We start from the raw sequence: 17,512 nt of genomic DNA, 5'->3' as shown, positions 1-17,512 counted from the left end.
TGTTCATGTCGCAACACAGTGAGTGGCACTTCGTGGCTGCCTCCTGTACACCTATAAATGTACACACCCAAATCACACACACGCATGATTCTTGTCTGAAACCGCTTGTCCCATTGGGGGGTCCACAGGGAGCCGGAGCCTAACCCGGCAACACAGGGCGTAAGGCTGGAGGAGGGAGGGGACACACCCAGGACGGGACGCCAGTCCATCGCAAGGTACCTCAAGCGGGACTCGAACCCCAGACCCACCAGAGAGCAGGACCCGATCAAACCCACAGCGCGCCCCCACACCCGATTCAGTCTCATTCATATATTGTTACATTGCGACGAGCGCGGCTTTCGGCTCCGACGCAATAAGCAACGACACTAATTTATTACTAATTTGTGAAGAACACCGCGCAACAGCAGGAGACAAATACCTGCAGGTACAGAACAAAATGCCATAGCCGCTCCTGCTCCTAGGGGGCGCCCTACAGTAGGAGTCCAATCGTTATACCGACTGCACCTACTAATATATAACTTATTGCATGGTGGTATTGTCTCTGTGTTATATTATTGTATTATAAGAGTTAATCGTTATATCGACTATACATACTAATACATAACTTGTCCTGATCCTCATTGATATATTACTCTAGGGACACGGGCGCCGCCTCCTCCTTCCCTGCAAACCACAGGGATGAGATGGGCCGCCCCGCCCCCCACGCTCCCCCTAGCACCACCAGCACATTTCGGGGGGGGGGCGCTTATATTTATATACAGTATGAACAATGAGGGAAGTTTACACTGAAACGCATGGATGTAACAGGGGGCGTGTCCCACGTGTTCGGGAAAGCCGTATGGGCCCCCAGTGTCTGTGTATAACTTCATTGAGTACCATTGATATTTTTTGCCCCTCCCACCCTTTGAGTAATAGACTGGATCAGACTGGTGGGGGCAGATCACGTAACAGACCTTAATACACTATCGCACATTTGTACCCCGAGTGACGCACATCTGGGAACATGAAGCGACTTCACATTATTATCACTGAAACTTTGTTGCGAGTCGCTAGATGGTGCGATTTGTCGCCATCTGCCGGCCTTTATAGTAACTTAATAATAAAGCACTTAACGCTGCCAAGAAAAAACTTCATAACGAGGCGTATTTTGTAGCGAGGAATAATAGAATCATTATTGGATTACGTAAGTGAAAGGCCTTCAGTCCACCTTAGCGTCTGGTGTTTTGCTTAGGGGGACCTTCGATTTTGCCGGGTGAACTAAAGATATTTGGGATGAATAAACAGAGGAAATATTATAAAATGTTGACTTACTGTGAAAACCCACACTTAGTGCAAAAAAAGCCAAAGAATGAAGTGATGCTCTGTGGAGGCAGACAATGTGGGATGAAATATTTCAGATGCATTTTGCATGTGCACTAAGTCTCATCTAATATTACTGCATGTGATCTTTCCACCCTGATTCAAGTTACTACTTCAGGATTTTTTTGCTGACCTTCAGAAGCCTGCAATGGATGTGTAAACAACCCAGGGGTGTGAGTAAGGAGCAGTTATGTCTTGACAAAAGCAAACAGGAAATGATGTGGATTTCCCATTTTGCTAACAAGAAGACAGCCTGCCTTACAATATTACTAATCTGATCAACATTGAGTGGGCAGAGATCAGCCCTGAACCCTGGTTTAACTCTAGCCTGTGGAGGTCAGATCTATAAAAATAAAAAATGCATTTAAGGGAAGTCTACACATTCTTAAATTAAGTTGACACATACGATTAAATGTGCACAAGGCTGATTCGTGTAATCAGTTCTAAATTTTTGAAAAACAGACCTTATGATCCCTCCAAGAACAAGCCCTGCTGTTCCAAAACACACCCCTGAGGAACTGTTTAAATTTAACAGCTGGCAAAGGCCAAGTTTTTTTTAAGCACACATTTGTTGAAATAACAGTACCAATTATAAATACACACCAGAATTGCAAAATGAAATTTAGAAACCTAAAATATTTGTGTAAGGCAGGAATGGAACTATACATATATTGGATTGTCAGACACAGGTGCAACCACAAGTGAGATGTTTTTTTGTTCCACCGTTTCTTTTGCACTTCCAACAGAAATAAACACCAAGTCCACTCGCATTCATCTGCGTGGAACACATCAAGACAGTAATACTCAACATACTCAGACTGAACTACCGCCATAACTTGCTGCAAAAAAAAGAAAAAAAAATACGCTCATGTAAAAACAGAACATTTTAATCAACACGGTAAAAAACATTCTCATTGTTCTCCTTATTTACAAGCCTTATTAGGTTTAGTCAGTCAATCTTCAAACCCCAGACATGGTAAGAAAGAAGTACACTGCCCCACGCTGGTGTTGAAGAAAATTCCCGATGGTATTGCCGCACATTGTAACGCAGCTGCTTTATGGTTAGAAGTCTCAGTCATCAATAGTGGGCAACCAAAACGCCTGCAAAGAGAGGGACTGACATGAACGTGACAATGAAACACTGCAATGGAGCAAGTTACATCTTGACCATGGAAATCCATATCATACTAAGCAAGTTTAGGGCTGATATTATGCTAAACCCAGGTGCACTCATGCACACCAAATGAGGCACTGTTGTGTACCGGCATGCATCGGTGCATTTGTCACTGACCATTACTTACCATGTTGGAACAAGCACTTGCAAAAGTCATGAATTTGGGGTTGAACTGTAGACAGGTCACTGGCCCTGTGTGCTTTCCGTCGAGCACGGCCACTTTCATGCCACTCTCTGCATTCCACACATGAATCTTGCCGTCCTCCGAACCTGAGAGACGAAAGGCCAAGTCAGTGAGTCAGTGATTCTCGCATATCAGGTCCAGGTCTCAGGTGCTTGAGGGTGGAGGAGTTTGGCAGTGGTTGTCAAGGGTGTATGGGTTAGTGCAACATTTCAGTCTGAGTGTGCACTGTTGAACTCATGGTCAGGTCAAATTGCAGCTTCACATATACAACATGTGTGTGCATATCTGCTGTAAAGAGCATTATGGTTCATCTACATGTTTCACTGTGCTTGGTTCTCGATTTCTATACTTACCTATCATAATGAACTGGGAATCTGGAGTGAAGGAGGCTTCAAGGGTGACCCCTTTACTATTGTTGTAGCCCTAAAGGAATGACAAGTAAAGGTAAGCAAATGGTTAAGTAGTGCAACCCGTGTTCATAGCTGTAGCTTATTACGGCGATTACCACAAATACACTTGGTCTAACTTTTTTGCTGGGGGAAAAGTTTTTTGTTTAAGCAATACATTATTATTATTGAACTAATGTAATACAGTCATTAGTGTTACAGAAATGGTTCAATTTTTGGTTCAATTTTAAACTCTTGCAGAGAAGCATTTTGTTTCCAAATCATGTGCTGGATAGGACCTGCAGCTGACAGCCTTAAGGACTTAAGGCACTTTGCAGCCGTAAGGTTCCTGGTTCGAATCCCTGTTCGTGCCTAAATACCCTTGAGTATTAACACTGAACTGATACAGTACGAATACAGAGCTGCATAAATGGGTTGATGACTGCAGTTTTTACTAACACGGTAAGTTGTCTTGAACAAACGTGCCACCAAAATAAAGCTTAATATTAATAATAATAGTAATAATACCTATAGTACCTTGAACAGTTTTACATAATTGCCCCTCCAAGAAAACAACATGCTATGCAATAACATCACAGGTCTTGGGATGCACTCAGAAAGATCACTAGTGCTGTAACATGAGTATTTAAACATCAGACACTCTTATGCAGACAACCCATCCAGCATTAATCAGACCACAGCCTGTGTCCAGGTAGGGCTACTTTGAATTTGAAGATCACCTCTCCTGATCGACAGTCAACTAGATGCCTTTTCCGCAGCCTCGATAACTATATGCAAAACTAATAATAACAAGATGTTTTTTTAATAACAAGAAATAGTTTTTTTAAAAAAAAATGTAGCAGGTGAAATATTAGAGCACAAAACTTTTTCTGAAACAAGGCACAACTGAATGTTAGAAAAGCACAATTTCTGCACACTTTAAATTGAACAATTTAGAGTATTCATACACACCATGGAAGCAATCATTAGCACTGACAGAAGAGACTCACCCCAAAGCAGTGCAGCACAGCTCCTTTGAATGCATCAAGAACACGGAGGGTACCTCCATTCGTGGAGACCAGGATCAGCTTGCCATCATTGCTGAACTTGAGGCCAGTCCACTCACAGTTTCTGTCTATGGGCAGCTTAAAAGTAGCGAAGGGACCCTGTGGAACACCAGATATTTGTTTACTCAAACACTTGCACACAAACTTAGCAAAACCACCCCAAAGCTTTAGATGTTAACCAGGTCTTTTAGAAAGAAATACAGTGCACAGTGCATAATGCAACAAAAATCGATTCACCTACCTTATCGAATGATCGAAGATCATACAGCTTCACCATTTCTGAGTTCACTCCTGCGGCAAAAATCAGCCCCTCTGGGTCAAAGGAGCACACCGGCTTCCCTTGTAAGTGCATCAGACCCTGAGAAAAATGAACACGAATGCATAGGATCCGGCAGAGACAAACAAAAGCAAAAAGAACAAATAAAGGGAGAGATTATCAAGATGTACCTGGCAATTTGGTGATCGGAGGTCCCACAGCCGAATAGTTTTGTCCATGGAGCCTGAAATGAAGGTGTCATCTACAGGAGACATAGAGAGTGCCACAACTCTGCAAAAACATGACAAAGCTTAAGTAAACAGAATGCCAGATGTATTAAGGTTCATGGCCAGAGTGGAAATTTCACAAATCTAGATAACTTTATAACCAGGCTAAACAGAAATAGAGAAAATACTTTACATATAAAAATCAGAATTAATATCCTCACTACACCTCATCCACATTTTAAGCAGGGTATTAACATCATCATAATCTGGTAATTTCATCCAAATAATAATTCATTAGAAATTACAGGGACTGATAAAAACTAACCATGTGATTATCATTTTAAATGACACATAAAGTGCACTGTACAGCAGTTAACATGTTGTTAATTCTTTTGATTTAATCTGCTGTATTAATCTTTCCTCTGCCAAGCCCCTCAGTACTTATAGCCACAAGCTAACCCCACCTTTTGCTGTGTCCAGGGAAGTATCGGATATACTTGTTGTCATGCAGAGAGAGGTATCGTATAGTATCTGAAGATCACATGGACAGGGAAGGGGGGGGAGTAGAAAAAAAAAAAGTCACAAAATGAGACTTGTACAAACAAGAAAAAGTCAGTCACTGACAGAAATGAAAAATGAAAACAATCCCAAGGAGACCATAGCCATTATGGGTGAATCCAGCAGACAAATCAGAAGAATGGGGCTCCACCCTGGGCAAGGCAGTGGCCTGTACAGTTAGCTCCTAAACCGGGCAGAATCACAGACCCACAAACTGTACAAACAACTACCTCAGCACAAGGCTGCCATCGTCATCTACGATCCCACTGCAAGTCCATGAACAGGAGTCCAAGGCCAAACAGACCAAGTGGAAACATTGTTAATAACCAACTCCAGCCTTGGACACCGCTGACATCAGTACATATCAAGTTGTTGTTCAGGGAAAGAAAAAAAAAAAGTGTTATTTTAACAAAACGTGACCCTTCACAAAAGGACACTGCTTCATGTAGTACGACACATACTTGACGGGAATATGTAAGAACAAACCAACCATCGATTTTATTGGAGCTGTAGACCACTGTGTTGGCTGCATGCGTGTAACGAATTAGATCCACTCCATACTTCTTACTGTACAGGGTCCGTTTGGGCCTGGTCCGAAAACAGGGAGAGAAAACGAGCAACGTGATGACTGTAGGTACCAAGATCAGCACTACTTCATCCACAGAAAGATCACCCCCATTGCCCACACCCACTCTCCAATGTAAACAAATATAAGTTACTGGAACTGTACACAATTCTCATAGAACCTTCTGATTCACTTCTTTCCTATAAGTCACTGAGCAGTTGTTGTTCCTTCAAAATATGAGACAAAGTGCTCATACAAAATATTGACTAATTGAGCCTTGTTTTATAATCAGGTATGCCCACGAATAAAATCAATTACTTTAATTATTTTATTTAATACTTTGCATTTAAGAAATACATTTTGTAACAGACTTTTCCGTTAGCCCTTGCTGTCAGTGTCATGCGTCCAAGGGAAAATACATCCAGACTAGTAAATTTAACACTAAATACACTGCTAACCCGCCTCCAAAATTGTGAGCAGATAACTAAATATAACTAACAAAATAAAAAGGGAGAGAAGTCAACACAGTTTTAGAAAAGGCCAGATTTTCGACGTTATGACAAAGGAGAGTGAGGTGCACTCCGTGCAGGCAAGATGTTAAATCGAGCCCGGGGATGAGGCACCTGCAGTAGGCCTCAACTCAAGGAAACGACGCTTTATAACAGATTAAAGCCATTCCTCCCAGTGTTTCTCGCTCACTTTCCCTCCTGGCAGTCGTATAGGACGATGGAGTCGTCGTCGCTGCTCGAAATAACGGTCTCGCCATTCGAGCTGAAGTCGAAGCAGTTGATTTTGTCCGAGTTCTCCCGGAACACCTTCGCCACACGAAAACTCCGCAGCACATTGTCCGTGAGCTTCATGACGTCCGCCACTGGCCCAGCGCCAGTCTCTCCTCCCTGTATGGAATTTCGAAGCTACCGACCTGTCTTCTGTAACAGTACTTATAGAGGCTTATTAATAAAATGTAAAACAACGATTTATCTAAGAACGTTTCAAATGCCGCAGAGAAAACCCGCCCGGATGTGTCCCTACGTCCAACCTAAGGAGACTCCACCTTCTGTGCGGCGATCGAACAGAGAACTGACTCCGCCCCCCTTCCGTCAGTCAAACCGTGAAGCCACGCCGCCTCCAGCACGTTTGATAAAAGCTCCGCCCCCCCCTGTTGGTGGGTGAACGCAAAAGAGGCTCCGCCTCCCGCCCGAGCGAGAAGAGACTCAATATGGCGGTTCTGCAGTGTTGAGGTTTCCGTCCTTCAGCTGTTAAGCCTTTTTCTGAACTCTCACCATTCTTTCCTCTTTATTTTTGCTTGTATATCGGCAACTCAAGCATGTTCATTTTATCTTAATTTGTAATACAGCATGTCATTTAATCGTATCAGCACAAGGCAGTAAGCAGATATTTATTAAAAGTACTACTAACTTAGTTGTAACTCCTGAGGTGGGAAGTCCTGGTCAGCGCTAACTGTAGCTAAGGCTGTTATTTACTCTTACAGCTGTAGGTCTTTATTACACAGGTTTATTTATGATATATCCAGATGTTGCTATGCGTTGCGAACATTTCTTATTGCATGTTGTACAATGCAAATGTGGAAGAGTGTTAAGACTTCAGCAGTCCTCCAATGAGGAGAGCTGTGTACCTGTCCTCCCATCCAGGACCACGTGACCTGTACTCTGATCCCTCCAGGGGACCCTCACCACCACCAGGCGTACTGCCCACGTTGTTCCCCGCTCCTTCGCCGCCTTCCCCTCTGATCTTTGGTGGGGTGAATCATTAGACTCTTGATACAGGCTGAGCACGCTGTCTGCCACTGACTCAACAGCAAGGTCCGGAAGGCGATCCGGTCAGAGCCAGTCGTGTGGGTATGTGGAACTGTGACAGGCAGTCAAGCTGCAGCACGGAAGTGTGTTTTAAGTGTTCGATGTTAACCTGTATATTAATATGTGTGGGGGAGAAGACGTCACGATGAACCGCTTGTTTGGAACAATTAATCTCGTTCACAACGTTGTCTGGGTTAGTGAGTTTTCTGTTAAAGAAGGGAATACGTTTATCCAGAAGCTCTTAGGATTTAGCTTTAAGAGTTTGCGGTAATGAAGTAACACATGAAGACTAGATCATTTAGACGTATTGCTTATGAAATGGTTTGATTCTGATTGCTGTTCTGTCTTTCCTCCCCAGGTATTCGCCAGTGACTTCTGTGTGGAGTTTACAGAGTAGTTGCCCCATGGCACGTGTTTTGTCTCTCTGCCGCTCTTTGCCTTTATGTCGTCCTCTCGTTGTCCGGGGCATGGCGCGTCGCATGATGTCGCTCGAAGAACGGGCTCGGGCCGTGTTCGCAGCTGCAGTCGAGGGAGTGCAGCCTGATGCCGTGGTGCGCAAGAGACTGCAGCGTAGCGGAGACCAGCTCCTGGTGGATGGTCACTGTTTCCCACTCCAACACAACCTTCATCTAGTGGGCTTTGGCAAGGCCGTGCTGGGTATGGCAGCTGAGGCAGAGAGGATTGTGGGAGACCATCTTGTTCAGGGCGTGGTCAGTGTGCCATATGGTATTCAGGAGACGCTTCAAAAGCATGGGAAAGGGTAAAAATAACAATGTTCCATGCAATGCCTTCTCACTAAACCAGAAAGGCCTTCACAGTGGTCCCACAATTAATCCTACCAAGTTCCATTTCTACCCCTTAGGCACATGCTCCTGGAGCAGAACAGTCGTATTGAGGTACTGGAGGGTGCAAAACACAACCTTCCTGATGCCGATGCCCAAAGGGCAGCAGAACGCATACGTCAGATTGCCAGCCAGCTAACCGAGACTGATCTTCTACTGGTTCTCATCTCGGGTAAACCTTGTCATTTCACATACTAGGTCATAATTTTTCTAATTTGTTATTCCCTGCCCTTTTCACTTACAGGGCTATTGTTTCATAACTTCAGTATTACCTGCAGTGTAGTACTGGTGTAATCTCAATTGTTGACTTGAACTGTTTGATAGTTGTTGACTTTTGGGGTTAATGTGCTATAATTTTAAGGATACTTCTCCTGTACTGTTGTTCTTCACTTTGTCTAGGCCTCTTGGTATACAAACATACCATGTTACAAATTTATAGAATATAGAAATACTTGGCACACATCTGTAAATGTAAGAATATCTTAGCACAAACATATCTTCCTTTCAGTTCTATTATTGTTTGACTTTATCTACTAGATCTGTGTACAAGACCGCATATTATTCCTGTGCGTGTGCAAATGATTATAATGACATATGCATATGTACACAGGTGGAGGGTCAGCACTTCTCCCTTATCCAGTACCACCCATCTCGTTGGAGGAGAAGCAGGAAGTGACACGCAAATTGGCAGCTGCTGGAGCCACAATACAGGAGTTAAATACGGTCCGCAGGGCTCTCTCTTTGCTCAAAGGAGGTGGCTTGGCGCAAAATGCTAGTCCTGCTAAGGTGGGAGATCCCCAAAGCCCCCAACATGCCAGTTAATTTTTTAGAGCTTGGATGTGTAGTGTAGCTACATACACAGTACAGGTAATGATGATGATCCCAAAATACCAAATGTTTCTCATTAAAATACATAACTCTCCATGCATCTGTCCATTATTAGTAATGTCTTATTCAGTGCAGGGTCACAATGGTCCAGAGCGTAGCCCATAATCATAGGACATGAGGCACTGTATACCCTGAATGGGATGCCAGATCATTTCTTAGCAATTAAACACACTGATTTACTCATGCATATACATACACAAGCACACCATGGACAATGGTAAGTTACCAATTCACCTGAAACACACACACACACACACACATTTTCAGAACCGCTTGTCCCATACGGGGTCGCGGGGAACCGGAGCCTACCCGGTGACACAGGGCGTAAGGCCGGAGGGGGAGGGGACATACCCAGGACGGGACGCCAGTCCATCGCAAGGCACCCCAAGCGGGACTCGAACCCCAGACCCACCGGAAAACAGGACTGTGGTCCAACCCACTGCGCCACTGCACCCCCTCACCTGAAACACATTATGTGGAATTGTGGGAGAGGCACTGTTGCAGTGGATAACACTGCAGTCTCACAGTACCTTGGCAGCGCAAGAGAACAAAAGTTTGACCCCTGTTCAGTCTGTGGAGTTTGTAATGTGTGTGTGTGTGTGTGTGTGTGTGTGTGTGTGTGTGCTGTAGTGTATAGATGACTGACTGATTGTACCTAGTTTATGGTAGTATATATCATATTGTAGCTCACATTGGATGAAAAATGTCAGCTAATTTCAGTGTATTCAGTGTAAATCACTTTGGAGAAGAGTGTCTGATAATAAATGTAAATGAGAGGAAATGCATATCGATGGTAAATTTTTTTTGTTTGTTTCTAGGTGATAGCCCTGATTCTTTCTGATGTGATTGGAGATCCTCTGGACCTTATTGCTAGTGGGCCCACTGTGCAATATGAAGCTTCAACTCAAGGTGTCTGGACAGTCCTTGAGCGCTACAGATTGTGTGACTCGCTGCCCATGTCTGTAAGAGAGGTGTTGGGGCGATCAAAACCACAATGTGAAGAGATGGGCAAGATAGCTGAGCAGGAAAAGAACCGCGTGCACAACGTCGTAATTGGCTCGAATAGCATTGCCCTTGAAGCCGCAGGACAATGGGCACGACAGCTGGGGCTCCGCCCGGTTGTGCTATCCCCTGGGGTGTGTGGAGATGTGTGCATGGTGGCCCATCTCTATGGCCTCCTGGCTCGTTTCGCAAGTGCCCCCAGTGACCCATCTGTGGACTGGGCCCAACAGATCCTACAGCTGGGGCCCAAGGTTGGTGTGGAGAGCTGGGACCTGTGCCGCACCATGCGAGTGCTGGGCGAAGCACATGAAGAGGGCTGGGGGGTCACCTGCGTCCTTGCAGGTGGTGAGCCCACAGTGCAACTGATAGGGAAGGGACGGGGTGGGAGAAACCAAGAGCTGGCACTGCGGGTGGGGTTGGAACTAGGAGTAAAGCAACCCCTTCAAGACACTTTGTTCTTGAGCGGTGGGACGGATGGACAGGATGGACCCACAGACGCAGCAGGCGCAGTGACAGATGGTGGTCTTGAAGAGGAAGCCCGACGACAGGGCCTTGACCCCAGCAGCTTTCTCTCCAACAACGACTCCTATACCTTTTTTTCCAGGCTCTCTGCAGGCCGATGCCTGCTCCTTCCTGGGCTCACAGGAACTAATGTGATGGACGTGCATCTACTGCTCATACCCACACAGCCACCCAACAACTGATGACTGAAGGAGCAGTAAAGCTTTACTTTTTACAACATGGATAGAGAAGAGTCTTGTAACCCCAATGAAACATAGGAATTGAGCAGGAGCTTGCCACAGAGTGAGGTGCTGAGTAAGAGTTTTAGAGGGGACTTTTGCAAAAGATGCTGAAAGCACATGTCTGGATTTGTCATCCTCCCACAGCGCCGCCACAGAAACAAAGGATTATGGAAGTTAAGGTGCATTTCATCGAAATAACATACTTTATCCAGCTTTGTCTGAAATTAAAGCCAAAGTCAACTTTGTCACTTCGACAATATGTTTAAAACGCACGTCGGAGTGAAATAGCGTTTCTCCTGGTCCACAGTGTAACATAGAGGACAAAATATGCTATTGCTACTACATTTACATTTATTTAGCAGATGCTTTTCACTAATACATACTATGTCATGCTATCAGCCCTCATACCTTATTCACCAAGGTGCTTTACACTTCTCGATACCCTGCTAGATACACTACTTACAATGGGTCACTCATCCATCCATCAGTGGAACATACTCTCACACACTATGGGTGAACCTGAACGGCATCTTTTTTGACTGTGGGAGGAAACCAGAGCACCTGGAGAACATGCAAACTCCACACAGACTGAGTGGGGATGGAACCTATGTCCTCTCACACCACCCAGGTGCTGTGAGACAGCAGCGCAACTTGCTGTGCCACCATTCCACCCTCCTACAGTATAAGTCACAATAACTACTAAACTAAGAACACTTGAATAAAGTACAGTCAAAAATCTGACAATAAAACATGTATCACAAAATTATTTAGCTCACAATTCATGTTTTTAAATTCTGTGAAGTTGGTGTTGATTATGTATGACCATGTAAGTTGCCTCTTCACTGATGTCTTCCAGTTGTATCCTTACGCTTGGTATGTCCATTGTCCTGATGGAGTCTCTCTGAGTGGTGGTCATTTATGGTACATGTTATTTCATGATTTACTAGATGGATTGCAGTAGAATTTGTATGAGAAACTTAATTTTCTATATGATCACTAATTATACATTAATACAGTATATTATGTGATCACAAAGTATTTAAATGTGTAGCATTCTAATTTACTTCTCCTGCTGCCCTACTAACCAAAGTATTTTGTAAACCAAGTATGTTCTAACAATTTACTGTAACTGAGTTATTTAAATTCAGGGTAATCTGAATAAAGGATGGCCTTTTACTATTATAAAGCACAAGGTTTAAAAATATACAAATTAATTGATCATTGTTAATATATACTTCAAAGGTAAGAACAGAACAAATGCATTATTGAAACTCAAATGTCCTGCACCTTTCATCAAAATGTTTGCCATGCTGATGAAAGTAGATTTTATGTATCTTGGTGACTTAATTTAATGCAGTCCCAGTTGTCCAAACTACTAATTTTTTGTGCAAGGTTTTGTCTCAACTCTACAAGTGATAAAACAAGAAAAAAACACTATGGTGTTAGACATGAGGTATTTAAGTTAAATATTGTTTATTAAGAAGCTTATTTAGTAAAGTACACCTCCGTTCTTCCTGCCACGGATGAAATTCAGGATCGCAGCAGATACCTGATTACATAATTACAAGTTAGACCATTAATGTTTTACAGAAATCAATCCAACCACACTGAACATTGTATTTTGGTGTCACACCATTTCACACTCAAAAAGCAACACAATTCAATATCCATAGATGATGGAATTAGTGGCAAGCTGTGGAGGCTCTACCAGCAAGTGTCCACATCGTGGTCCTCTTGACAAAGGATATTCCACGTTTGGACTTATGTTTTCCAGCAAGCCATTTCACAAAACTGGTCCATCACAAGTGGACAGTTTAAGATTCCTGTGCCACTGACTCTATGTTCTTGCACTGATTTGGGTCTGGTTCAAACTATAGCAATGGTATGGTATATGGATTGAATAATCAGTCTTCTTGCTGAGTTGTCCATATCCAGAAACTCTCCCTTATTTACTTCATAGAATACATTGAATTTAAGACTTAATATTACATAAGCAGAATTCTAAATTCTGCTTGAACAGTGATGACTACTTATAGATTAATTCATCTGTCATAAGTAAACCTTCCACTGAAAGCTGAAGACAGTCAAAGCCAGAACACAGAACTGCACAACCATCTACCCCAAGAGCTGACTGTCACAGCTGACCCACCAACCTGCCTGTACACAGGGTGTAAACTTCACTTTACAGGGTGTCTCTGTGTAGCTCAATTTTCTTTTCTTAAATGGTCTGCATGTCCAGAGTTTGACCTCAGATCTGGACAGGTGTCACACAACCCCAGAAACAAGAACAAAAAAAATCATTATAGTCCAGGCACAGCGTGGAGAAATCCCTCGTGACTGGCGGGTCTAAAAGGTGGGACGATGCAGTCCCGCTGGCTGGACCTGGGTGGAATCTTGCTTGTCATTCTCGGTGGGTCTTGAAGCCATCTCCAGTCATACTCTCCCTGACAGGAGTTACAAAAGGACTGAGACCTCACAACACTCCTGCACATTTACTAACAGTCTACACATTCGTCATCAGCTTGATGTCCAAGACATACGATGCGACGTAAACCAATGATGGAAACGCGTGACAGGTCGGCTGCAGCAAAGTCAGCATCAAGTGCCTTTATGAAAAGGCAATATACACACACACACACATTTTCAGAACCGCTTGTCCCATACGGGGTCACGGGGAACCGGAGCCTACCCGGCAACACAGGGCGTAAGGCCGGAGGGGGAGGGGACACACCCAGGACGGGACGCCAGTCCGCCGCAAGGCACCCCAAGCGGGATTCGAACCCCAGACCCACTGGAGAGCAGGACTGTGGTCCAACCCACTGCGCCACCGCACCCCGAAAAGGCAATATATTATTAATCAATTTAGCTGAGGCTTCTTCCAAATTGACAATTTTAGCTGTGTGTACTGTGCAACATACAATTATTTACCCATTTATACAACTGGGTATTTATTATTGTACGAATTCAGGGTAAGTACCTCGCTCAAGGGTATTACTGCACAAGTACGGATTTGAACTTAGGTCTATTAACTGCAAAGCGACAGCTCTATATTATTATCTATAATAATATTACTATATCCAATATAGTGTAAAATAGTCCAACACGGTCAGAAAGTTCTGTGACGATAGCCCTCTTCCGAAAAAGGACAATCAAAAATGTGATCATAAATAAAAGGGACAGCTGGTAACATAGTAGCTAGAACCGCTGCCTTTGGATCCGAGGCTGCCGGTTCAAAGCTTATGTCCAGCTGTAGTACCCTTGAGCAAGATACTTACCCTGAATTGCTCCAGTAAAATCTCCCAGCCGTATAAATGGGTAAATATAATTATAAGTCACTTTGGAGGAATACATCTGCTAAATGAATAAATTCAAAAGGATCATTCACCCTGAACAATCAATGGCATAAAGCCTTCGCTGACAGTAATGCACCAGTGTTTATATGACAAAGCATGTTTTGAAAAGACTACTAGGGTGGTAGGTGTAGGTACCTGGCTGCGCACAAGGCAGGACACCTACCAGCCGCTGAGGTGTGGGGCTGTGTCCGGAGTGCCTCCATTCTGACCCCCAGTACCTGCAAAACAAACAAAACAAATCAGTGCAACTATTTTCACCGGAAGCATCACTAACAAAGGTGGTGGGAAGAGCAAGTGACTTAAAAACGATTATTACAATGTACACACTGATCTCTCACATTCCTTGTATGTGTGAACATACTTGGCAATAAAGCTCGTTCTGTTCTCCAAAGCAACTTAAATTGTAAGATACTTAAAATAATTTATCCATATATACAGCTGGGTAATTTTTACTGTGTCAATTCAGGGTATGTCCCTCGATCAAGGGTACTACAGCACATCGTTGAAGTGTAAGGCAGAGGCTCTATGCCAACTATTGTCATTTGTCTCAGTGATGCATAGTTTTACATTTACATTTATTCATTTAGCAGATCCTTTTCTCCAAAGCGACAAACATCTCACAGAAAATACAATGTGTGCATTACCTTAGGAAAAATACATAGTTGCAGACGTACAATTCTTAACACCGCAGGAACCAATGTATATCACAGGAGTAGCTGCATAAAGGTTTATTCCAATATCTATGATTTGTAATCACATGCCTAACTTTTTTTTTTTTTTTTTTTTTTTTAAACATTTGTGGGTGGCACAGCGACTAGTGCTGCTGTCTCACAGTGCCTGGGTGCTGTGAGAAGACATGGGTTCAATCGCTGCTCAGTCTGTGTGCAGTTTGCATGTTCTCCCTGTATCTCTGTGGGTTTCCTCCAGGTGCTCTGGTTTCCTCCCACAGTCCAAAGATATGCTGTTCAGGTTCCCCCATAGTGTGTGAGTGACAGAGAGAGAGTGTATTTCAGTGATGGATGGATGAGTGACCCAGTGTATCTAGCAGTGCAAGTCACCGCGGTGAATAAGGTATGTGGGCTGATAGTAACACTATATAGAGTTCATTGGAAGTCACTTCGGACAAAAGCGTCTACATTTAGCAAACATTTACATTACAACAGTAGCTGCATCTGGTGTTCGACAGGTATGATCTCAAGGTTATAGTACATGAACATTTACACGTTACATGAACTTAGATCATGGGTGAAGTGAGTGTGGAAGAGGTGAGTTCTAAGACCCTTTTAAATGTGGACAGAGATTCAGCAGTTCTGAGTGAGGGGGGGGGGGGGGGGTGGTACCACCACCACAACGGAGCTAGAACCGAGAGAACCTCGTGGTTTTGCTAGTCTTGACATGATTCTGCACGCATTATTTGTAACCAACCCTTTCCAGGCAGTAGTGTTTCGTTTCTGTTCGAAGCCCCTGGCCTGCGCCCCTCTCCCAGCAGCACACAGCCACGACGAGCAAGACCCCGAGTGGCCGAGTCGGACCCCAGGCGGCGTGTGCGGCCTCACCCAGCCTGTAGTACATGTCGTTCACAGTGCTCCCGTACACTTTCCACGCGAAGTGGATGGCGACGAGGCTGAGGACGAGCCAGCCGAGGAGGATTTTGAAGAGGGCCACCCTCATGTCGTTGGCCGCCCAGTCCTCGGCGAACGCGGACAGGAAGGAGAGCACTCCGTCCGCGAGGCGGGACACGAGCTCCAGGTCCCAGGGCTCCTCCATGTCGCTACACACACAGCAGCAGCAGGGTGCCGCCGGGCAACACCGCACCGGGCCACATTGTTTCAGGATGAAGAACGCGAGAAAATAACAAAAAAAAAAAATAATAAAAACCCAAAAAACAAAATACTTTGTGTGTCTGTGCGCGAGCGAGCAGGAAGCGCTGTGTCGACAGACACAAAGAAGCCTGTAGCACTGTAGGAAGTGACAAAAGTTTCACAGCAGCAGATTCACCACACACCTACCATCCGCGTTTTTTTTAAAAAAAAGTTAATTATCAGTGTAAAACGCATTACTAACAAATGATATAAATGTCATTTCAACCAAGGGAGCGTAATATAAACCGGTGTAAATAAATAATCCCTCAGTGGTTTCCGTAGAAACCGCTACCTCATTTAAAGAAAAACTCCGGGCGCAAGAGCGATGTGTCTTTGTATTGATTTTCGCTGATTCCTGTCATACGACGTGTAATAATATCGTACAAATTTGTCTCATTCAAATTGTAAAAGATTGTAAAAGAAAAAGGGTATATATAAGGGTATAATATAGAATATTCTGCTTTTAATTAAAAAAATCAGTAGAAATTACCTCTATACACAGTGTTACTACGTACATAATATAAGAAGAGGGTTATAACAGTTTAAAACTAAGTGAATATAAAAATTACACTAGATGGGTGCCTAGCTCGTAGACGAGTCACAGAGTAAACCCCCAGTTTCTGTTCTCGGAAAATTCACATTTGTCCATATAACTAAGTACAAGTAGGTGCATGACTGACGTGAAAGTAAATTTAAAGTCTATTCATGAAAAAAGACAAAACATTTATACAGTGCACAGTACAGTATACTACTCCGTTACAGCCCCTCCTCCCACACACACACACACACCTCTGGGCAACACGGTGTTTTCACGTCCTCAAACCCACACAAATAATAGTAGAACCACACCCAGTGCTGAACCCACAGCCCACTACATCACTACTAGTCTAAGCAGTGCCAGTTCACGTACTCATTTCCTAACATTTGTTGCTTGTAAACTGATGGCCTTTTTGCTTTATTACGACTTTCTTCGAACACATCACTCTTTGCTTCAGTTCACGGAATTATTTTACACAGTCACGATTTCATGTTTTCAAAAATATTTTTTTTTTCTCCATCTTGATGTATTCCAGCATTCACAAACCTTTCTTTGCGCATCAATTTCTGGTACCAGCCGAGTTTTCGTCATGATTTAAAACTGTTTATCGAAACACATTTCCACACAACTCCATTTTTTTTTTTCCAATGACCTATGATTTCATTTGGCTCAGCAAGGTCTTGTTTGCAAA

At 43.7% G+C, this 17,512-nt stretch overlaps 3 protein-coding genes across 7 annotated transcripts; 1 reads left to right on the top strand and 2 right to left on the bottom strand.

Annotated features, from left to right (window-relative positions):
• Positions 1–2,069: 2,069 nt before the first annotated feature.
• wdr82 (WD repeat domain 82) lies at positions 2,070–6,851 on the bottom strand. Its single transcript, XM_018762221.2, has 9 exons — positions 6,476–6,851; positions 5,702–5,799; positions 5,118–5,184; positions 4,618–4,717; positions 4,412–4,528; positions 4,114–4,269; positions 3,071–3,140; positions 2,661–2,803; positions 2,070–2,460 (listed from the first exon to the last, which is right to left on the bottom strand). The coding sequence occupies exons 1-9, from the start codon at positions 6,634–6,636 to the stop codon at positions 2,431–2,433; spliced, it is 942 nt and encodes a 313-aa protein (XP_018617737.1). The 5' UTR covers positions 6,637–6,851; the 3' UTR covers positions 2,070–2,430.
• A 101-nt stretch (positions 6,852–6,952) lies between these two features.
• glyctk (glycerate kinase) lies at positions 6,953–11,536 on the top strand. 4 transcript variants are annotated; one of them, XM_018762226.2, is made up of 6 exons: positions 6,953–7,017; positions 7,460–7,635; positions 7,952–8,353; positions 8,456–8,607; positions 9,046–9,221; positions 10,142–11,536. In XM_018762226.2, exons 3-6 carry the CDS (start codon positions 7,998–8,000, stop codon positions 11,027–11,029), a joined length of 1,572 nt encoding a protein of 523 aa, XP_018617742.1. In that variant the 5' UTR covers positions 6,953–7,017; positions 7,460–7,635; positions 7,952–7,997; the 3' UTR covers positions 11,030–11,536. The 4 variants fall into 4 exon arrangements, with proteins under 4 accessions (XP_018617742.1, XP_018617741.1, XP_018617740.1 ...); XM_018762225.2 differs by having other exon boundaries at positions 6,957–7,017; positions 7,429–7,635; XM_018762224.2 differs by having other exon boundaries at positions 6,966–7,163.
• A 992-nt stretch (positions 11,537–12,528) lies between these two features.
• tcta (T cell leukemia translocation altered) lies at positions 12,529–16,572 on the bottom strand. Of its 2 annotated transcripts, none has more exons than XM_018762261.2 (3): positions 15,978–16,572; positions 14,557–14,639; positions 12,529–13,512 (listed from the first exon to the last, which is right to left on the bottom strand). In XM_018762261.2, the coding sequence occupies exons 1-2, from the start codon at positions 16,186–16,188 to the stop codon at positions 14,581–14,583; spliced, it is 270 nt and encodes an 89-aa protein (XP_018617777.1). In that variant the 5' UTR covers positions 16,189–16,572; the 3' UTR covers positions 12,529–13,512; positions 14,557–14,580. The 2 variants fall into 2 exon arrangements, with proteins under 2 accessions (XP_018617777.1, XP_018617776.1); XM_018762260.2 differs by having other exon boundaries at positions 14,585–14,639; positions 15,978–16,567.
• Positions 16,573–17,512: the final 940 nt, after the last annotated feature.

This window comes from Scleropages formosus, chromosome 2 (assembly GCF_900964775.1).
Source record: "Scleropages formosus chromosome 2, fSclFor1.1, whole genome shotgun sequence".
In the NCBI taxonomy this organism is placed as follows: Eukaryota; Metazoa; Chordata; class Actinopteri; order Osteoglossiformes; family Osteoglossidae; genus Scleropages; species Scleropages formosus.
The sequence above is the reverse complement of the archived record's forward strand: the minus strand, read 5'-3'. Positions and strand labels throughout refer to the sequence as shown.